Below are 24670 nucleotides of genomic sequence, written 5' to 3' on the forward strand. Positions count from 1 at the left end.
CAGAAAACTCTCAGCAGCAAAAATCGAGTGCATTTGTATGCATTTTATCCCAAGGAGAGAAATGTTTGCAAAAGTACGCCAACGTTAAACTAGCCAAAACTTGCAAGTTTTAAAACCGCTGACAGGTTGTTTATAGTTAAGTAAAAATCGGCAGCCTAAATAGAAGTCCATCTATTACTGGGACGAGTTAGAAACCATTCATTATATTCTTCAATAAAAAATGAACATGAAGAGCATAACTCTTCCATATTTCATTTTTGGCTCCAACAAAAAATTGAACTTTACGAATTGCGTTAGTTAGTTACAATTAGCTGTAACTAACTGGTGCTGGCAAAAAATTTTGCAGCAAAAACAAGCAGCTTTTCAAAGAAGTGCAATGTGACTTTGCTCTCTCAATTTTCCCTACATTGCTGCATTTTTGTGCCCGGGAACAGCAAAAGCTGGTAATTTTACTATAAATACGCGAGCAAACCTTTAGTTTATACAAATCGTCATAAATATTTCCACCTAGTCATTTCTGTATGAAGAAATAAACATTTTTCTATTCTGTTCCGGAAGTATTTAAATACATACGTATATATGTATACATGTAACTAAGTATGTATTTAAAGTGCAGTATGCAAAAAAAAAAATTGCGCTTCATTGGCAGCGAGCAAGACTGAAGCAACACTCAATGGCACTCCACTCCACTCCATTCCACTCAACAAGGATTGCACTCGATGCATTTAAGTATAAATGGCGTTGACAAGTGGGTGTAAAGCACGCATAACATTCAGTCGAGCCATTAGCATGAGTTTTTTTTCTAACTGAAAACTATTAGAACGTTGATTCATTTCTCGAAAAGCATACTTATATGCACTCTATACATATCTACTTATATGTATGCATTCAATGACATGGGAATTGTCATTTCGCGTAATTGCAGTATGATTGACATAGTTGCAGTTGTATTTGCGGTTTCTCTTTTTAAATTCACTCACACACATACTTTCACACTGTCATGTACATTTGTGAGCCATTCCGGCAATGTTTACGTGAATACAGTTCCATTGATTAGATCGCTTCTGCATGATTCATTGCAATGAAATAGTTATGTATGTATTTAGATGGGGTAAAAAAATGAACTGGCATCGCATGTGCGCTAACCTTATTGACATCTAAAGTGGCCATTAAAAACGATATATATATACTTAAATATGGAGTAGGTGTATATTAAAGGCAACGTATTTAATAACTTAAGGCTGATTTTCACTATGTCAAACTCAGTGGCATTTGTCGTCAAATAAGTGAAAACACATTGTCAAATGGGATTAAAAAGCGGTTTATCGACTGATTTGGATCCGGATAGGTCTTTAGTCGTGTACATACGCTGCTAAATCGGCTATATGTCTGTTTTTGGCCTATAATATCATCGGCCAAGGTATGGATAAAGGAGATAAAGTTGTGTCAAAATATGTCGCCAAATTTTGACGTCAAAATATGACATAGTGAAAACCAGTCTTTAAACAAAAGTTATTTATGCATAGTTGCATAAATGTGTCCTTTTGGGTATCGCATACCCGACCAAAAAAGGCTTCTGAAGCTCGATTGGCTTTAATACGAGTTTTGCCAAGATGGTAGTTGCAACTTAGCCTCCTATAAAGGGTAATCCAAGCTCTATAGAGGATCACCGAACTATTCATGCTCTCCACATCTATGCCTCTTTGAACCAATTCCTGGGATTTAGATCCATAGGCAGCATTATCAAAGTTCTTTTCGATGTCTGAGATGGCAAACAGACCAACCTTCTTAGACTCGAAGACCATTTCAAGCTTTCAAACTAAATGATGTACAGTATTTTTCTATTTCCCTTTGACATAAGCAAACTGAATATGGGTGAGAAAGTCGAAAATCAAACTTTTTGTCTAATGGTAGGTCCCATAGCCTTAAGATGGTCTTAAGAATGAACGTAGTTAAGCTAATAGACACACATGATGTAGGTTGGTTACCCGTTTTGGGGATAAGGCGTATATCTTCCCCCAAGTATACGATACGTATTCCTAATTATAACTAGTACTATAGAGAAAGTAGTATGCTTTTTCGGATTTCAAAAGTTGACACTGCTTTTTTCAAGTTACTGCATTTATACGAAAAAAAATACTTTTTTTGCTACCTAAATTTTTTAATGCACAGAAGTAGCATAAATTGATTAGTCGTTGATAGAAAAGGATATAAGCGAACAGCGAATTGTACGCGGAGATACGTTGTAAAAATACATATACATATATGTATACAGGCATGCGAAATAAATAGGGTCACGCGTTTTGGCCAGTTTTAATTTTTTTATTTTTTTGCTTAATGTATATTAACTTTTTATTAAAGTGTAGTTAATTATCTAATACTTAAACAACAAATAAATCCACATTTAAATTTTTGAAGAAAAATTCAAACAAATTTCACAACAACAACAAAGTTGGAAACCTAGATTTACGTGGCAACTGTTTGACCGTATCTTTTTGTCGTGGGAAGAAAATTTTTCAAAACATAACTATTACTTGTACTGCAAAAAATTCTATTTTTTGTAATTTTTTGGAATCTTGTTCCGAAAAAAGATAGAGGCGTTATTTATACACAACCTGGGTCCAAATCCATAATTTAATAAAATTTTGGTGCGACAGTGTTAACAAATGTAACGTATATTTAAAAAATAAATTTGTATATACAGAAATAAATTTAGAGAATGAGATATAGTATCCCTTATTCGCAAAACTAATATTATTTCACATAAAATATTCTAAAAGCGGACTCATCGTTTTAGTTCAGAACTATTTTTGTATGTGGTTGTTTTTGTGTTTCCCTCTCTGGGAGAGAAACGCAGCAATAATCATATGGAAGCAATTTCAAAACTAGAACTATGAATCAGCCTAAAGAGCCCCTTACTCTTTGACTGACATGGGCGCTACCACAGAGAACATGTTGAACATAGGGTGCACAGTGAAAGAGCACCGTATGAAATACTTCCCTCAGTGAACGCTCACACGGAGCGCATATTTTGAGGATGAGGCGATCTTGTGTGAATTTATGAAAGAGTGGCTTTCCAAATTCGCATGGTAGCGCATCGCATTTATTCAACAAACTAAGTATACGTTTTTCCTTATACTGCTTTTCTTAGTACCCTTTCAGACACGTCAAGTCTTGCTTTCAAGTCTGCTCGTTCGTAGGCGAAGGAGGTGGGAAGAGAGGGGAAGAGTACAGATACCTCCGTACCGTTAATTCGTTTCAAGTTTTCTTGTCTCTTTTGATCTTTTCGTTGCTTCCCATTTAAAGAACCAAGGACTTGAATTCAATTAAAGTTGACGCGTGTGGAAGCAAATAGAAAACACAAAAGAGAATGCGAAAAAAATTGCTTTCAAGACTTGACGTGTCTGAAAGGGGACTTAGGCGCACATTAAATCGCTCGAAGAGAGATTGACAAAGCTAGCTCATCAAACTAATCTAAATTGCATGAGACTACGCTTCAAGGAGTGCATAATATTTATTCATATCCCACACGATCTTCAAAAGTGACACAATTCGAAATTTGGTATTTTTCAAATTATGCGCTAAAAATGTACACAGAGCTTTTATTTACTTTTCAGCAAAAACTGGAGCAAATTTTTGTTATAATTTGTTGAAAAAAAGCTAAGCTAAACTCACCCTTGCCCATATATGTAATTAACACTGTGCTAAGAAACAGTTTTTCGCAATTTGTGACAAACATGTAATTTTGAGTTGTGTCACCTTTGAAGATCAGTGTTCGATATGTACATGTAGATATATGCGACCATTTATGCACACATAAAAAGCTACGCATTCATTTGCCTTAATGTTCGCCTAAGAGATAACACTAACGAAAATTCAGAGGCTTTTCAAATGGAAATTAAGCCGCTCAAATAAGAGACTTCATTGATTTTATTGAGTTGAATGTGCTTTATGAATACAAAAAAAAAAAGCTAGCGAGGATAAACATCAGAACATAAACGTGAATGTAAGTGCATATGTGCGTTTAAATGGTTTTTTTTTCTTTGGCACTTTCTTGTGGTTTCATATGAGCGACTCGAACAATAGAAAATAAATATTTCAATAGCTCTAACAACAAAACCCTCATAAGCTCACAGCCATTAAAAGCGCCTACAAATGAGCTTGGTACTTATCATGCGGATGCTACTCTTCTTCACTGCACCCACTTACATGCTTACGTATATGAATGAGTAAGTCGCTATCTTACCCAACAAAAAAATTTTGCGACTTATGTCTAAGGAGATTAGAACCAAACTAGCCTCCATGGAGTAGGAGATTAATTAGTCCTCTTTAGCTCACCTAAGCGACGAAGATTCATATGCGGTGTTGGCCTAATATAACGCGCAAAATTATTTTCAAACCTCGGCCCGTCGGATTTGAACCTAACCGAATGACACACTTTTTATTTCAATTTTAAGAAGAAAATGTACAATTAGCCTTTACAGAGAAAATTCTGAGCAAATGAATCTGAAGTGGTATGAGTTGCGCGTTTCTTTGCGACTAATCCCGCCGTGATCCTGGACCAGTCGCATTTTCTATGTGGCATTGTCATGTGTATACTTCTCGCTCCAGTCATTTCACTAATGACACAAATGTTTCTTTCACTACAGATTGCCACCAGAATCTGAGCTGCAACGAAGAAAGCAGTTCTTTCGCGCCAATTCTTCTCCACTTAATTCCTGCAACGAACCAAGAATTCCAATTTTATACTCGTACAGCAGCTTTTTACTAACAAAAAAATTCTTACATACATACATGTTTTTGCATTTATATATACGTTAGGGTGGTCCCTAAAATATCAACGTCTACGTAAATAAAAATACACTCGAGAAAAATTTCATAATTTGAAAAATAAAAATTTTAAATTTAATTTTTTTTTAGACCTCAAAAATTCTTCCAAATTTTTACTTTGAGCAAGTTTCAACTCGCTGAGTTGTAGCTGGCCAAAATCAAAATTTTTTAAAATTTTAGCGGTTTTTTTAATGTAAATTAAAACTTTTTAAAAGTCTATTAGCCACCCCTAACCCATACAAAATCTAGATGGTGACATTTCAAAAACCACCCTAATACATACGTATGAATGTACTTGCTTGTACATATGTATGTATTTATGTATTATTCATGCTAAACATCTTTTTAACAATTCGCTGCTTTTCTTCGCAGATTGCTTTTTTTTTGTTTGCTTCCTTTTCTTTTCTTGCTATGCACAGATTTTTGCCTTTTCATACTTTAATTTTGCATAACAAAACATGTTGTTAAGACTGGGCGTGAATATTAAAACAACAATAGCAACAAATGTAACAAAGGCATAACGATGAGGGAGGATGATGGCGGCAGCTGATTTCATTGGCCCCGATTCGCTCATAATTTACAATTTAATCATGTCGAGAGCCAAGAAAAATAAATGCACACAACAACGTCTTGGATAGGCATCAACGTAGTTGGGCCACAACAACAACGAACTTACTTACATAAAAAAAAAAAATGAAAGCTAATAATGTATTTTTTCATTAATTTTGTTCTTCAATGCAGAGTGCATTGAAAACTTTTCTTTGCCACGTTTCGCCAGATAAATATTTCGAATTTCAATGGGCCAAAACGAAAACAAAAAAAAAATTTAAATCTTCATCATCAATTTTTTGCACTGCCACAAGATGTGACAAAAATCTTTAATTTTTATTCGCTATTGAACAAATTTTTTCTCCTAGTTGAGAAGAGATAATTCTTTGTTCGTTCTGCTCTGCTTCCCACTTTATTTGTTTAATTTTATTTTTAGTTCTTTTTCTTCACAATTTCTTGTAATTACAATCTTTGGAAAGCGTAGAACGTAATTAAAGTTGAAAATTTTATATTCATCTTTTTCTGATCACACTTATTGGTATGTGTGAGCAAAATCTAAAGCGAAGTTCTTTCACAATCGTTTATGTTTCCAGACATTTTATCAAGTAAAACTTAGCTCAGCATAACGGAGGCATAGCTTAGTTTTGCAATCAGCCTATTTATGTTAGCACTGAAGAATACTGTTATTTTTTCAAACTTTGAATATCTATTAACGTTGTGCGGAGATGCATAGGAGAACAATGCATATCTACCAGACTGTTCTAAAGTGGACGAAGTACCTAAGCTACCTGATTACTGCAGTATCTATTAAGCCGAAGTCTTTGCAATAAAAAAGCGGCAGATATAAGACACGAAACTAATCCGCCAAGCGAGCTGATAAATATTTTCATGGACAGTCAGCCGGACATTAAGGTCTTGCTTACATTTAAGATAAATTCGATTACGATCGCAAAACGGGCGGCTAAAACCGAACACTTTTATTGGGTCCCAGGATACAATGGTGTGGAAGGTAAAGCGAGAACTGACAAGCTAGCCAAGAAGGGCATTCTCTTTAACGCCTGACTAGTGTCAGGGCATCAAAAGATCACAAGACCTGCTCATGTGCAGACAGGCGGATAGTCTTTGGAAAAGAACTAATGGTTGCAGGCTTAACAATTTTATGTGTATTTTATATGACAATAAAAAGTAACTGTATACCCAGAAGCCCACCTTAAACCCAGGAAGCTTATTATTTCTTATAATTATCTACAAAGTTTAAGTGTAAATTTAAGTATTCGTGCACAAGTTAAGTATTTAATTTAGATAGATATATTCATTACTGCATTTCGCACTTTGAAATATTCCACATTTTTACTTTCATATGAACTCTTATTGCTTTTGCTTTACTACAAAGAACTAATTAAACAAATATGTATTGTTGTTCCAAGATTTTTCAAATTTAAGTTTCAGGAAGTTTTCTTGATACATGCATAAACATACAAACAAACATTCAAGCAGAAACGAGCGTCTCCACCCAAAAGAGCTTCCGGCTTTTTGTGCATTATTTAATAATTGTAAAATATTACAGATTTTAATGGTATCATAAACCAAAGCATAAAGCATCTTAATTTAGCTTTCTTTATTATTCTTCAATTTCTTTTAGCCCATTCCCCTCTTCATATTACACATTTTCAGCTCATTTACATATTACGAACACTTCTCGGAGTCATTTGAGGCTGAGCTGTTGTTCAGGAGGGTTCTGGTCATGACACGGATGTGGCAATTAATTTTCAACTGCTGATGTTTACGTTCTTGTTCTGTTGTTATTAGTGTGTAGCCGCTTCCGTTCAAGCCACACTTTCATACATACATACATATTTCATACCCATACCCTTAAGCTTGTTTATTAAATTCTGCCAGATGATACTTTGGTTGTATGGCGTTGTAAACAACAAGTAATTAGTTGCATTAATTATTGCCAGCTAATTTGTGAAGACCGAAATTGGCTGTCTGTGTGACATTTGTTCAGCTTGAGTACGGTCATGGATGGTGAAAAAAAAAATTCAAAACATCTTATAAAATGAGGCAAAAATGAAAATTTCTTCAAAGAATAAAGATTTTTACTTTTTAATAAATGAGTATGTATATATAAAAACTCCTGCAATGTCAAGGAGACAGGGAAAATGGATTTTACACTACATCGTTTTATTATTTTCGTATGTATTAGTAAGTATTCAAATTGGGATTTAATTTTAATTTCAAATATTTAGGTACGTGTTGTGTTGCCTAAATTCATGTTAATTCTTTTGCTAGTTTTCCATTATGTGCTTCAACAAAATACAACAGCTTTTAAAAATATTTTCCTTATATTTATGCACTTTTTTATGTGATGACCAAATCGCCGACTATATTAAAATATTTAATATCACAAGTTGGTGTGCTATAGACAGCCTTAAGGAATTTCATTAAAGTTTTTTATTTTCAGATAACCTCACATACATACATACAAGCAGATAAGCCAGAATTTAGTTCAACATACTTCCCATTTTCCGTAAATTCCGAATTCTTCGCGTGCATGACTATCCTCTTGTTCCTCTTTTTTGTTCTTTAACAGAACTTAAACGAATTATATTTTAAGGAATTTAGATATTTACAAAGTAATTGCCAACAAAGTACTCCAAGGCATGTGTAATTAGGTTTAAACTTTCAAACAATGAAATTCATTTAACGAAGTTTAGAAATAAAGCTGAAAGAAATCAATTTTCTGCTTGATAAGCGATGAAGCCAGACAGAAGCCGGTCCGGTCCGTAAATGCCGACACTTTGGCGAATAAGCTGCAAGTTTCATTAACAAGTTTAAATTAAGTGCACTCAACAACTAAATTAAACAAGCAATTTTCTCATTAAGCAGCTGCAACGCATTAAAAAAGCAAAGAATTAAGTGGCTAAGCAGCGGACTATGGCGAAAATGGATCTTAAGTGTGAATATAATTAAGAGAGGAATTAAAATAGAGCAGCTTACTTGTTTTAAATGCATTTTAGTTGCTTTTAGTAGTCTCGCTTTCGACTTTTCTACTTCTGCATTGCATTGGCTTCTCCTTTGGCGCATATCTACTTCTACATAGTTGGTGGCCTTATCTGCGTGTCGTGAAAACGTGTTAGTCCTTGCGAGATTCTTATTTTAACTGAAATCATTTTTTGATGAATACCACTTTCATTTAGCGCTTGATTTGTTTTTAGATATGTTGTCGCGATTATTCGGACAATTATTCTCTTGTGACTCGAGGTGGAATCCAAGTTCGAAGTGTATAGACAGATGGCTCACCGGGAGATGCGGAAAAGGTGCTGGAATCTTTATCGAAAAACCTCGATATGAAGCTATCCTTCTGCCTACTGACCTACGCAAGCGTATGAGCAAAATTTTGAAATATAAAAGAAAAAACGAAAATTAAACAAAAATGAATCTTCTTCTCTCCTTAAAATTTGCATAAGCAGCAAAATTAAACATTTCCAGCCGTTTGCTATGTCGCAGCAAGGCAAAATTTGGGAGAAATTCATAAGGGGAAAGTCATTGTAAATATCAATTTTTAATGAATAAGCTTTAGTAGTTACTAAAATATCGAAATTTTCGTATTTCTGAAAACTACCGTTATACGGGAGGTAGGCGTGGTTATTGTCCGACTCAGCCCATTTTCAATACCATCCGTCCTACGCACAAAAAAAAGAAGTAAACATACTTCGTTAGTTTCGTTAAGATATATCAATTTTTACTCGAGTTGTCGTGTGCCCAGGCGGCCAGGCGGACGGACGTATGTATACATTTGTCTATATCTATCTCGATTCGTTATGGCTGTTACAAACAACCGTTTGGTGAACGAAGTTATAATACGCTTAAGCACAAGTGCGCTCGGCGATAAAAAATTCCTTCCATTTAATTTTACAAACTCAATTACTTTCAATGACTTTTCGCACTCACATATTTCTATGCAAACAAATTATGCTTACAAAGTTTAAATAAAAAAGTACCAAAATGAAACAAGTGAAATTGTTATTTGATTGTTTGCAACACAATTAATTAACTGCAAACTTTGTTCGACAGCTTCAATGCAGTATTTCAGTTTACTGATGCGTACTAAGCCATACAAACATAAATACATATGTACATATATGTATGTGTACATTTCTGTTCAATTTGCGCATTCATTTGTATAGCTATTTTTAAGCACATTTATCTGAAATCATAGTTTGAGCAAATTCTCCTGCATACATACATATGTACCTATGTATGAAGAATGTTGCAACAACTGTTTTTGCTGTTAGTTAGCCAGTCAGCGGTAGCTGGGATAAATCTAGTCAAAGCTTTCCTCATGCCTCATGACCTCTGGGTAAGACCACGGCAAAGCCAAACCTAACCAAAGATTAACCTATTCTTCAGGCAGATCGAAAATACTAGCTGGCCGTAAGCATGTTGGGATGGTTGATAATGTGACGCTCATTATCACTGACGGTTTTAAAAGGGCTGCTGTTTACTTACCTTAAACGGAAATTTCCAGATGCCGACTGAGAGGATAAGAATTTGCAGAAACAGTCAAGCCGCTATTAAGGCTTTAATTTGTTGGAACTACCCGCTCGATGACTGTTGTTGGTTATAAAAGGGATACAGAAAGATTAGCCATAGCCACAACCAATTACCTACATAATTTCGAAGATAATGTAAGACCTAACAAGCCATTTAAAAATCACACCAGCCAGAATATGGATATATACTCAGAGCTGCAAAGACTTTGTGTAGATCGTACGGTGGTAGACAATACGATGTACTATGATACCGATTTAATAACCCAAACTGCATCCCAATAAGTTGAAATAAATAAGAGAAAGTATACTTTCGTTGTATATGAGATCTAAACTCTACAAGCTACATTTTCTGGTTTACATCTGTACATATGTATGTATGTATTCCTTGTTGTTATTCCGCCGTTCATCGATTCAAAGTACTCGAAACACTTTATCGCTCTGTACATAAGCCATGGTGGCGTATACGTAACATTTATTAAACGCAAATAAATCGTAACTTACCTGACTGCTGACTGCTGCACTGTGGGCAAATAAAGCAAACTAAACAGCAAAGCAACAAAACAAACGGTACCCACTATCGAGTAGTGGCAAGATTTGTTGTTTGCGGCTGCTGTAAAACTGATTGCAAATCCAAATAAAAACGTAGAGTTTATGACAGCGCGGCGACACGGCGATCAGGGACTAGCAGCAGCAATAACTGCAGCAGCAGGCACTGAATTTATCTGGCAGTAGTAGTCATCGGCAGTAGCAGCTTGACTGCAGTAGCTGACGTAAGCTTGGTTATACGGGCTATGCCGCATTGATTTGCCATTTACTGTTATTATTAAGTGTTATTATTATTTTTATTATGCGTGCTGGTTTATTTATGTTTTCATTTTCTTTATTTGGACTTTCTCATCGTTTAGTTGTTCATTTATTAAAATAATTATTTGTGTTTGCGTTCGTCGTTGCCTGTTTGCTGCCATTGTTATGGCTGTTGTGGCATGGAAATGAGTGGCTGATATTTGTGCATATGCCACTTGTCGCTTGTCGTTTGCCAAATAAACAAATTGCAATTGGTCCGAATGAGATATTTGTGACATTTCGAATTTTATTTTGACAGCTCCTTTGATTTAGTTAAGAAAGCAGGCCAAATTTAGCAGCTAGGAAATGGAAATTCCACATTTAGTTTTCACAAAATGTCTAGTGTGTATGTACATATGTTTGTTTTGCGCATATGTATGTATGTATGTATTTTTAACATAGGAGTTTTGTGATTTCACGCCTTCATTTTGACTTGCCCGTGTTAAATAAATGAATAATTCTAAATTGTTACGAGATTGTGTTTTCATGCCCAGTACATCTTTTTGTACGTATTAATCCAGATTTGTTGTGTAATTTTGAAGGAAAATTTTGTATCCAAAGTCTCGCAATCGAAGCTGTGGCTTATTCAGAGTTACTGATTGGTTAACTTTCGTTCTAATTAGTCTGAGTCAATACAGAGATCAACTCTTGACCACTCCGAACTAAATGGAAGGTGTTTAATATGATTTATCTCGAAACATTTCTCTAAGAGCGTGGCGAACTGTTCAAAAAGTGAAATTTTATTTAAATAACAAGTTGAAGGAAATATTTCAGTATGGACGTCAAACAAGAAAGGTTTAACGAATCTTTATTTAAAAAATATTTTTGAAGTGTGCCTCCACTTATTTAGAAATCCAAAATCGATTTAAGCAGCAAGTAAAATAACATATTTTACTATGGAAATTAAACGAAAGCGGATTAAGAAAAGCTGCCACCAATTTGAGGTAAGTAAAATCAGTTTAATTAACAAGTTAAAAAAAAAAAAATTCAATATAGGTATCAAACTATAGAAAGCTTTCTTTCGAAAATATTTTGAAGAGGGCTGCCACCTGTTTAAAAGCAATTACATTTAATTAGTTACTTCAATGATTTATTTCAAACGAAACATCTTCAATAAAACTTCATTTCGCAAATATTTTGATGAGAGTTTCCAGCTTCAACTTCAATTAAAAAAAAATTAAATATTACAATATGGAAGTTAAACAAAAATTGTTTAAGGAAACTTTATTAGGAAAACTGTTCTGAAAAATATGCAAGATGTTTAAAACAAGTAATTTTTAGCAAAAAAAAACCGACTTCAACTCTCATATAAAATATATATATATATATATATATCTCATGATCCGCTGATCGGATCTTAACCAGATTAGTATGGAACCACCTCTGAGACACTACCTTTCCGATGCAAAAAGAATTATCGAAATCGGTTGACGTGGTCCAAAGTTATGCGGTAACATACATAAAAAAAAAAAAAAAATATTCCGACGAACTGATAACCTCCTCCTTTTTTGGAAGTCGGTTAAAAATAAATTCAATTTATGTGAACCATGCTTTTAACGTTTCTTCAGCGTTTGCCGCATTTTAATCTTAAAACTAATAAACTGGTTATTAATACAATTATATACACACAGAAGCAGACAACGATCGGCTTAAGTCCTTTCCGTACAAGCATTGGGTATAAAATGGCCAGCTGCGTACAATGCAGCAACATATGTTCCATATCTGCTAGTTGCAAGTGTCGGAGCATGTTTGTGGCATGCCTGTCAAGGTGTCAAGCTGGCTGCGCAACGCGAATGAGAAACAAAAAGTGTTTCTTCTTTTCACGCTTAACCGCAATATTTTGGCAAATTTCTGATTTTTTTTGTCACAGTCATGCGTCACTCCGTTCACACTCTTGCTGCTTTAGACATCAGCGTCTTTTGACACGTCTTGCACAAACACAAACCAAAAACGCTAAAAAGCGCAAACTAATTGCTTTAGGCGTAGGAAAAAGTGGCGAAGGGTTTTTTGAAAGCAAAAATTAAAAAATTGAAAAAACTCTTGTTCCCTGAACGCCTGCATTTGCACGCCCAAGTCCGTTGGTTGAATTCAAACACATTTGAGGCAGTTCTTTATGTCATAGCCGCTAACGGACCTTCGTCAGCGACGAGAAAATTCCGCAATGTCATTTCGCGGATTTCTAAAATTTCCAACAGTTTTTGTTCTCGGTGGCGCGTTAAATAACAGCTAACCGTACGCTAGCGCTTGAGTTGGCTCTGTTGGGTGTTTCTGCGCCAGAGTTAACGTTGTGAAAGTCCACGTCAAACTTATTGCATGTCACTCTCATTGACGTAATGACATTTGAGCGCGTGCTGACGTGTTGACATGCAGCCAAGTCGTCACTTCACACTTACTGGATTATTTGATTTGTGATAAAATGTCACATTTACATAGAAACTAAAATGTATGCGGACTACTACTGCAGTGCGAAGTTGGAGTTAAGGTATTTTTTGTTTAGTTGCACTATAAAGCGGCACTTAGTAGAGTGAGAGACCGGTATTAAAAAAATCTATATTATATAAGTTCAAGGGTGTGTGTGGTCATATGCATGCAACTTATAGGGGAAGTTTTCCTTGTATATAAATATACCAGATACAAAGTATCCAATTAAGTTTCTATAAAATCCCTGTTTTTGTCACCTGTTAACTGGAACATTAACTGGTGTGAGCTTATGCAGTGCTGACTAGTTACTATATCAGCAGAGGAAATAAATCAGAGCCAACGTAGCTGAGTTGCGATCTTCGGAAAGCTGGAGGGTGACATTGGATATGTTCTTCTCTCTCTTAAGAATTACCGTCGTCCCGTCGCATGAGTTTTCCATAATAATAATAATAGTAATAATCTTACCGCCTCGGTCTGGAAAATTTAGCAGTACTTCGGGAGCTACAAGCTGAAACTCCGGGAAAAATACTGGAGCTATAACTATCTCGCCTACAGCCACATAAACGAAAATTAGAGTCATGCCTTAATCTGAAGAATGAAGAGTCAAACGAGAAAGCATTTTGACATTTTACTTGTCATAATAACTCACACATACATATTGGGTAAATAATTCAGAAGTTTCCGTTATGCTTCCTAGCTTCGGTGGAGAGCGGGGTGAAGTCTTTAACTGACTTTTAAAAAACCTTTTATGCCAGCTAAAGTACATATACAAATTTAACTCAAAACCCCCAAAAATTTAATTTTTGCATTGCTTCAAAGTGATATTGAGCTTTTTTACTCGCACCGCTATTTGGATTCTTATTTTTTGCCTTATCAAAGCTAATTAAAAATCTACAAGTATAGTGCTTATCATCACTATACGACACCCAAATGTTGCCCAGTTTTGATTTTTTAGTTTTTCATTATTTAATCTCAATTATTTTTTAATAAAAACATAGTTCATTATTTAACAAAAAAAAATCAATAAATCCAAGTTTCAATCTTTTTGCAATATTAAAACAAATCTCAACAATCTGTCATAAAATTGCAAGCTTTTATTACATATCAGAATTTTTAGAAAAAAATTTAAGCTTTTATTACATATCAGAATTTTTAGAAAAAATTTCTCTACGCGGTTTTGTAAACCATAAAATTTTAGTATAATACAGTGCAAGTTTGAGGCTGCATTTTTCTTCATATAAAAAAAAATTCGAAATTTGCAAAATCAAGGACCAATAATAGCTGTTATGATGTATGTCAAAAACTAAAAAGTCAAGGCTATCAAATTTTTTGTTGGTGTGCTTGTCATCCTAATGACCTCATTTTTATTTTTCTAGCATTTTTGAAAAAACTGGCTTTTATTGTTTTAGGCAGATGATAACAGTTAAATCAAGCACAATAAATTTTGGCAAAAATAAAGGCGCTTTCAAATTCTGAGTAAACTTTGAAAAAAAATTGACACAATAAAAATGTGCAAATTTAAAGTAGCTAAGAATTCGATTGATACCAAATTCACTTACTCGTTTTCTGGCCAAGCCTTTTATTTCAGCTTAATTTAGCTGAAAAAATAAAAGTGAACTTTTTACTGTGATTGTATGTATACCAAACAATTATCTAGTCAAAACAAAAAACAATTTCGAAACTTTTATTATAAAAGCCATAACTGTATTGGCCTGGTAAAAAGCAATCTGTTAAAAAATCCTGAAATTTTTACGACAGTTTGATGGATTTTTGGTTTAATGTTGCACAAAGTTTTAAACTTACATCTACATGTACAGATACATATTAAAAAGAATAATATCAAATCAAATAATAAAAGATTAAATAGTCAAAACTTGTCAACACCTGGGTGTCGTATAGTTATGATAAGCACCTTATATTCATTTCACTACGATCTAAATGAATGCGCTCATTATTACATACATTCAATGCTTGTATTTGCCTAAGCGTGGCAAAGTAAATAAAAAAAATCCATTACTCTATCAAAATAGCAGACATTTCGAATATCATATTGACATAATAAATTGAATTCAATCAACGTATCATACGATAAAAGAAACCAAAACAACAACAAAAAAAAAGTAAAGCAATAAGGAAGGCAATGAAAAGCGTGGCAACTAAATAATTTATTGGCTACTCAACAACGTTTTTTGGTAAAGCAGGAAAGAATTACAAGAGTGACTTTGAGTGGTGACTGAGATGTACAGATAAGTTTATGGGTTATGGATGAATGGAACGGTCGATAGATAGACAGCACCGAAACGCACATAAAGACATTAGTACCCAACGCAAGAAAAATGAACAAAACTTAACTCTAGCGAAATTGATGTAAATATGATTAGAATGGAGAAGAGTCGAGACGAATTAAGAATCAGACAGGCTTAAGTACTTAAGCCCGCAACTTTTTGACCAACCGATGAGCCACGGTTTTTGTATTAAGAATACGTGTGCTGGGTGTCATTGCGTAATGAGGCGTGAATGTAGACGTACATGAGCAACGATTCAAGTATTAATAGATATGTTTGTCAAAAACACATGCGTACACTGACACTGAATGCCGCGCAGTTGTATGTACATCTAAGTAAGGAAGCTTATGCCTTCTTATTTCACCGCCATATTTCTATGCGTTTGTTTATAAAATATACGTATAGGCCATAATATATGCTAATAACATTTGCAGCCATCTATCTATGCTCACAGAGAAGCACGCATATGCCCTTTATTTTACCACTAAGGCAGTGAATCTTTTGCCTTAGTAACTTTTTTCATTCCTTACTGAAACATTGCTGCCAAAGTCTGAGTGATAAGTTGCAGATTGACAGTGGAATAAAAATCAGTGTAATTTGCATTCATTTTCGCCTACATATGTATGTATGTAAATACGTAAAACATATGCCTACTATGTACATTAGGGTGGTCCAAAAAAGCATGTGAAAAAGTAAAGTCGGAAATTTTATGCTCTCACCCCCTAGGATTGTTTTATACCGATAAAAAATGTATCTTATTTTTTTATTTTAAAATCAAAATATATTTAGAGGTCGCTCAAAGCGCCCTAAGTTTTCCATGTATTTTATGCGGGGGAAAAACAACTTTTCGTAGAATTGGTATAGAATTCTTAAAAATCAATATTTTTCTATGGGAAAACTTTGCTTATATGCAGGAGATTCCCAATAATAATAACCAATTGTTTATTTAACCATTTTTTCATTGCAACTATAATTTATAGGTCCGCCATAAACCCACAAAAACCACGAAAAATGCAATGGAGAGAAGAGAACAAATGCTTTCCCATCGAAAAATATTTAGTTTTAAGAATTCTATACCATTTCAACGAAAAGCTGTTTTTTCCATATAAAAATGTATGGAAAACTTTGAGCGACCTCTAAATATTTTTTGATTTCAAAATAAAAAATAGGGGTATACTTTTTTTCGATAAAGAGGGGTGAGAGCATTACAATTCCGACTTTACTATTTTTGGACCACCCAAATGTACATACATATATGTTTGCAAGATATTTACACGTTCACAATTCTGCAAAAATAAACAGAGACATCCTTGCTGCTTCATTTGCATTTAAAATAAATGGGTGTATATAGCTGTGCATTTATAAAAATTCTTTTACTTACTTATTTGGATATCTATATGTGTATGTATTTGCTTACTTAAGTTTAAGACGATTTTCCGAAATCTCTTTTGACACTTAACTAACAACCACATACATACATAAATATACTGACATGTACTTCTGCAGTAGGGCATTTTTAGACACCAAAGGTTATAAAAATATATTAGAAGAAGTCATAGCATAGCTACGTGTTATGTAACAATATCTATGCGCACACATGAGAGCGATTAAATGTGAGTTGCTTTCACTTTATTTCAATACACAGTAGTAAAACCAAACATCCCTAACCAGACTGGAGTGGGAGTAACCAATTGGATATTGAATAGATGAATTGAATTTAAAGTCGATTCGATATTTTGTTTTAAGAATGTATATAAATAATGAAAGCTCGTGAGATTTTCTCATATACATATAATCAAAACATATGTTGAGAGAAACATATTTAGTTGATGTAACTAAACTCTTTTCTCAGTGTAGAACAAATACCATTGTTGTCTTGCCAGAGTTTATTTGATGAACCGGTTTCGGCATTGTGAGAACGGAAAATGGTACTGCAGATGGCAAAACAACGAAATCGTTTCGTCTCCAAACTTGACAAGGGATAACGGAAATTCATTCCAAAATACATCCTTACCCTGTCGAAAGAACCAACGAATACCGTCAAACAAAAATAAGGTTCCCTTCTAGGTGCAGTTGACATAAGAAGAGTAAAATGTGTAAAATCTCCTTTATTTTTTTTTGGAATAGAATTGTATTTGTATTTCAGACGACTTTGATCGTTTTAAAAATATGGTGGTACATCCCTGATTGCCTTAAACTTTGCTCAAAAGTTTGACATCCCTGCGTCTATATTTAGCAGCTATTTTATTTACTTTAGAAACTCTTTGGCGTTGATTTCTTAAATTCTGTTATATTTCTATCCCTGCAAAAAATTGTGCGACTAATCTCTAAAGAGAGTATTCCGAGATTACTCTCAATCGGGTACAATTGGGCATTAATTAGTCCCAACTAGTCTCATACGGGTGCTAATGGAGGTCAATTAGTCTCGACTCATCCCTTGTGGGTATAATTGGAGATCAATTAGTCCCCAACACATCTCTAACGGGTACTAACTATTAACGATTTAATGATATGTACGCACTTAGTCAATGAAATTTCATGTGCGGCGTTGGCACACAGAGAGAGTATTCGCCTAACAAAATTGAGCACCCCGGTTCGAATCTCAGCTGACGAAAATTTTTATTTTTATTTTTTAAAAGTGACTAGTCGCTTTTTATACCCTTTCGGGTATAAATGTGAACAATTAGTCTCTTCATAGGACATGCCCGAACAAAAGCGATCAGTTCATTCCATATAAAGAGATCAAAAGTGGTATTAGTCGCATGCTCCTTTGCGATTGCTCCCGGAGTCATCCCGGATTAGTCCTATTTTTTGCAGGGATTAGTTATCTGCACATACATATGTATGGGCATATTCACGTATGTATATGCAGTTGAAAATTGCTTTTATAGCGCTAAAGAAATATTTTCGAAAATTTTTATTCTTTCAGCAGTGGCTTTGTTTTTTTATAAATTTTCGAATTCATGCATCTTTTTATTATTTTGGCTTTATATTTTACGATATCTCATTTTAATCATAAATCATTCACACATTTAGCATTTGAGTATTTTCTCAGCACCTTTCACTTAGCAATAATTTTATCCAAGGAAAAAATACCGACTTATTTTTTACGTATGCTTATTTTGCTAAATATGTATGAAAAAAATTCCATTAAGAGTAAGTCACACCTGTAGCGTTGGAAAATCGATTCAAAAAGAAATTAGACATTTAAATTTTATTGCACACCAATAAAATTACGCACATTGTTTGCTTTCTTGTTGTTGATTTATAGCACACTTATTTTTTAGTGTTATAGATAATGCCTGATTGATACATTCCATTTGGTTTGGCAATGATTCTGTAGGCAATTTCACATTGAAATTAAATTAATTTATTGAATTGAGTTGTTTGGTAAAGAATTAGTTTTATGTATTTTTTAATAAAGTCTAATGGAAGAAACCCGAAAATTATAATTGTATTCGTAGAATTTTATTAAAAATAATGATAATATGTAAATACGCAATAAAATGACTCACTGAATGGAAATTGGAATCAGCATTGCCTATAAATGTAATTAGTTGAACGGAATCTTTCATTTGTCAGATTTTCTCTTACATAAGTACTAAGTCGATGATGGCTGGCCTCGCTGGTCTGCTGGCGAATATATCTTCCTGATGCCCCGCTCAATTTGTCTTCCCGCTTAAATGGTTATAAATATGTTCCATCGAAAATAGAAGACATTTTTAGCAATTTTTGAAGAGCAATTAACTGGGGAATACTGTACAACAAAAAAAAAATTATTAAATTTAAATCATTCTCCCAAAAAGCGCTCAGCTGAATAAATGCATATTTGCATACGCCTATCGATTAATATCTGCATGATAGCTATTTAAACCGCTACATCTGATATTATGGATAATTAAGCTATAGGAAAATATGTTTTTTGTGCAATATGACCAAATATATTTGATTTTTGTAGGCTATCATCGTAATTAATGCCGCCTATGCTTACTCATATTGTTTGTGCAAATTTATTGCATACTAGCACACTTATCGATGCATATTTAATACTTCGAAAATATTTACACACACGCATGCATTTAATTAATTCATTCATGCCATGAAATTTGCAATTTTAATGCAATAAATATCACCGATTTAGTTTACTGGACATTTTCCACAATAATGCCGAAATTAATTTAATATTCTGCAATTGCCTATAATCCCAATTAAGATTACATATCGATAGCTATTGATGTAATAAATCGAGCCTTGATTACTTCCGCTAAGCACTTCTCGATGCAAAATCACTTGAAGCGCAGCAGCTTAAATGTTATACATTCGTATTTTGTAATGAATGAAAAATTCTCAATTAAATCAAAAAATTAACGAGTGTGTAAATATTTGTAAATAACAACAAAAAAAATATGTGCATATCTGCAACTGTAGTTCATTAATAGTTTTTTTTTCTTTAAATAAAAAATAGCCTACGTGGTCCGCTGCACGCAGCTTACTTTGTAACAATAACGAAATTAAATTTATTAACAATTGACAATTAAAAATGCAAAACGCATTCAAATGACAGCAACAAACAGCAAAGAGCATCATTAAAGCGTCAAAAAACTACAAATTAAAAAAAATGGCTTGGCGCTTAAACATATCGAGCCCTAACCGGCAAAATAATGTAAACGACATTTTTTTCAAAATTTTCTTTTTAATGCAGAAATGCATCTAGATGCTCTAGGAATATTTCTGCATCAAAAAGAAAATTTTGAAAAAAGTGTCGCTTACGTTATTTTGGCGGTTAGGGCTCGATATGTTAGTGTTTGGCCGAGCTTCACCTCCGATTTGTGGCGTGCGCCTTGATGTTGTCACACAAAGGGGAGGGACCTACAGTTTTACGCCGACTCCAAACGGCGATTGTATTTTATCAGAAGCTGTCGAGGGCGAACGCTATTAGAAAAAAAATTTTTTTTTTACTTTTTTTATGTTGGCTTGAACCCGGCTTGACCCGAGGCCCTGCGGAACGGTAGCGCGCACTGCTAGCCAGTACACCGCAGAAAAAAACTATATGGATATGTGAAAAAAGGGAAGTATAAAGAGGTGGAAAAATATCAGCGAAAACTAAACGAGGGGAAAAGTCAAAATTCGAAATACTTCAAAGCAATTATCGCTAAGCTGTAAATGTGTGGCATGCAACTCAAGCGTGCAGCGGCGTATTTGAGAATGTGTTAATTGAAAATGCAGCGAAAAAGCGTACATAAAAAAAAACTTAAATAAACAAAACAGGCAGAGAATAAATTAAATTTTGGATTTTTTTATGTATGAATATTTCCAATTAAGCTTAAATTTGTAGAATAAGCATAAATTATTTGCGTAATAATATGTATACATATATATGTAAAAAAAAATCTAAAATCAATTTTGCCTAACCTACACACATACATATGTACACAAATACTAAAAAATAATTAATGAAATTTTATTTACATATAAAGGCAGATACATTTTCACTTAATTTACATCGAGTAATGCATTTTATAGAAAATTAAGCTAATATTATCTATCATCATTAGCTCGTCAAGGGCGATTTGAATACTTTAGTTAATTTATTCACTAGCTTTTTGATAGATACATGTTTGGAAGCTTGCAAATTTTAAAACGCTTCATCTGCATGTGAAGAACCACATCCATACATATGTTTAATTAAGTAGAAATTTTCTATCTATGGGCATACTTTTAGGCTGTGTATGTTAAAAACTATCTACACTCTGTACTCAATTAAAACTCGTACTTTTACCTCGGCATAAATAATTTAAAGACGATTTTAATATTTACCTAAATATGTATGTATGTATGTAATTGTGTTACAATATTAGTGGCAATAGGGCAAAACTAATTATCAGCTTAGCTGTTTTATGATCTAAGTACAGCAATTTCTGTGCAGGTAGAATATTTTAAAGACTTCCTTTGCAAAAGGCCTGCACTTCAAGATATGCGCTTCCTGTTTCTGGGGAACGGTTTCTTCCGAGGACCTGGACAGTTGAAGCAACGTTACACTGGAAGGGCTTCTTGTTTTCGCCAAACGATCAGAATGGTTTATGGACATGTTCAGACAGGTTCTTTTGGATAGTCTTTCCTGTGCATCGAAATGGGCCTCTTTGGCTACCAAATGAACTCTTTTCAAGAAAAGCTCATTAACCTAACTTAACAAAGCCATATAAATCTAACTTTATACAGAGCTTAAAAAAATCTGAAGAATTATTCATTAATTTTTTTTAGCTTTTTAATCTGATTTTTTAGAATTTTTGTTGAGTATGCAGTTTTGTACCCCATTATATTTTAGTATAATAAAGTGCAAGTTCTCAGCGGCGGAGAATCGCCGAATTTTAATTTGTTTACGGTGTTTTGCACTTTTTTCCCTACAAGCATCTTATGAAAGAAAATATGCAAGACTGTTTGTTAAGAAATTAAAAAAAATCAATGTCAGTTATTATAATATGAAAAAACCCGCAAAGCCGCCAGCAAAAAAACTGCACAATCAAAAAAATTCTAAGACTTCCATTATAAAAATCTCAAAATTTTAATGAAAATTTTGTTAAATTAAACTATATTTTTATCAAAAAATAACAAACAAATTATACCTTTAAAAACGTGGGCAAACGCAGAGAAAGTTAAATTGAACGATGTTATGTCTTTTTATTCTAAAAACAAAATTATATGTTTTCATTCGACACTTAAGAAATGTCCCGATTTTTGTCCACAGAAATCTGGTCACCGTATATATACTAGATGTTCATATTTGTCCGCTTTAAACTGTGGAAAAACCAAAAAAATAACGACCACCCGCATTTAAATCACAATTGTTGTTAGGCGTATGTAGTTTTTTAACCAAAATCTAATTAAATCGAGCTGCTATCTACAGTATTCACTTACAAACGTGTGTTTTCACGTGTATTCGGCTGAAAGCATTGCAAATTGTGTAATTTTAGTTGTTGTATTGGCAACGTGTTTTTGCCAAATCTAGCGGTTTCCTAATTACTTTAACCTGGATTTTGTTTTTGATGGTAAATATATTCTCTTTACTTAAATATGTGCGCGTATGCACTTTTTTATGCACACTAAATTTTTTTAAGTTGTCTGGATCATTTTTTTTTTTTTTTTTTTTTATTTTTTTTTTTTTTATTTTTTGGGTATTTTTTTTTTTTTTTTTTTTTTAATTTATTCTGCTTGAATAGCTCGGTGGTTTCTATTAAAATTAAATCAATAAAAACAACCGGAAAAAATATTGATCACTAAGTAAACCTATTAGAGCGGTGCGTGAGTACTCGAATATCTTCATCACACTAACGAGTAGTGTGGCAATACAGTAGCTCGGCCGAGTGTACGTTTCGTATAAACAGTTTGGCGAGTAGTCGACTCGAGCCGAGTATTACCTGCTTCACTGTTCATCTCTCCCAAATGAATTCATGTGAGCGATCAAGGGATACATGTTTATTAGACCAAGCCAAAAACTGACCGAAATTTTAGTATAGTAATGATCCTCCATGAATCTAAGGTGCCGCATTGGTCGTTTTTTCCCCAAAGAAAGGACAAGTAAGAAAATTATTTTTTCTCCTTTGAGGTCAGTACTATTTTTTAGGATCAATCGAAAGGTTTGAAAATATAAGAATTATATTGATAATACGCCATTTAAATATTATGCAGACTCAGATTCTTTAAATTACTAAATTATCCGTTTTCGATCGGTTTTACTTAGCTTGTCCTGTTTGGGTAAAATCTAGGAAATACAAAAATATTAAAATTTGGAATTTAAAAAAGTGCGTCTGCATCACATTTAAATGGCGTTGAATCAATGTATTCTTACATCTTCGGACGTTTTAATTTAACTCAGAATATCTACTATATTGACCTAAGAAAAGAAGAAATCAACGATCGTCAACAAGCCTCACCCCTTAGAGTTATCGTAGAGAGGGGAAATTTATGACGGAGCATTACTGTTTTATTTACTAAAATTTTAGTCAGTTTTGGTCGCATTTCAGCATTTTTTTTTTTTTCGGTAACCAAAATTGCTTCCCATAATTATTCCAAAGATACGCAATATGTATAACTGTACTCGATTTTACTTTACTTATATATATTAAAGATTAAATTCGTTTCTCATACTGTTCTTTTTTATTAATCTCATCCGCAGTTCACTAGACAAGAAATTTCAATGGACACCATAAAAATTTGGGAAAAGTTAAGAATAAATATTTGAGGCTGTTCGAAAGCGAATCAATAAAGGACTCAAGGTTAAAAGAAGCTACTTACATCTAAACGTACCTCATGGAGAAACACGTGCACTACATACATAAATACATACCACATACATGTACTAACTAAAGCACACAGCCTTCAACGCATTCGAGAAAACAGCAGTCCAGCAGCGCTGTCCATATATCCTTGGTAAATATGTACTAAACGTAGCCGAAAGGATGTGCCGCGTCAGTATAGGTCACCGCAATTGCTACTACACCTTTGTTATTTCACAGCAGTGACCTTAACACCTGCCATCCTGGCCAATGCTAATGTACCAACGACGACCAAAATTAGCTACAAAATCACCAGCTTCATATCTACAAGCGAATAAGCAAACAAAAGCTAAAACCCAAGCAAAAAATGAATATCCTCTCCGGCAAATCGCAGCTACTCGCCCACGCTTTGTGTATAGCTGGCTTAACAGCCGCCACTTCAGCGGCTACACACACCCACAATGCAGATAATTTACTGGCAGCGCCAACAACAGCAACGGCAACAAGCAACACTTTAACGCTAGCAGCTAGAATGTTGGCGGGCTTACCAACATCCGCTGCCATTGTAGTAGACTCAGCGAAAGCGGATGTGGCGCCAGTTGATGGTGTTGGTGGTGGTGGTGTGCGAAACGTTGCCAGAGCGGAGAATGAAAGCGCCGCGGCGGAGACGCAGCCGGATAGTTTCGAAGTGTTGCGGAATGAATGCTATGAGCGGCTGAATAGCACCACAACAAAGTTTGCGGCAGGTGAGTCGAAATGAGGAAATGCGTAGAAGTGGATTTGTACTAATGCAGGTGTAAGTGGTCGGTCGGTCGCTTTGTTTGAGGTCAGGCAAAAGTTGGCTGAGTTTAGCGGAAATTTGAAAAATGCTTTAATTAAATAACAATTTTTTAAGGGTTACATACTTACTACT

At 34.1% G+C, this 24670-nt stretch overlaps 1 protein-coding gene across 1 annotated transcript in view; it reads left to right on the forward strand.

The window, feature by feature from the left end:
- The window catches only part of LOC118743345 (calcitonin gene-related peptide type 1 receptor), a 215420-nt gene that overhangs the window by 145773 nt on the left and 44977 nt on the right, over positions 1-24670 (forward strand). The window contains 1 exon segment of the mRNA XM_036475952.1: positions 23658-24503. Within this exon segment, the coding sequence (XP_036331845.1) occupies positions 24125-24503 (379 nt within the window). The 5' untranslated portion in view covers positions 23658-24124.

The sequence above is a fragment of the Rhagoletis pomonella genome, unplaced genomic scaffold (genome assembly GCF_013731165.1).
Source record: "Rhagoletis pomonella isolate Grant_MI unplaced genomic scaffold, Rhpom_1.0 Rhpom_scaffold_00007, whole genome shotgun sequence".
NCBI lineage: Eukaryota > Metazoa > Arthropoda > Insecta > Diptera > Tephritidae > Rhagoletis > Rhagoletis pomonella.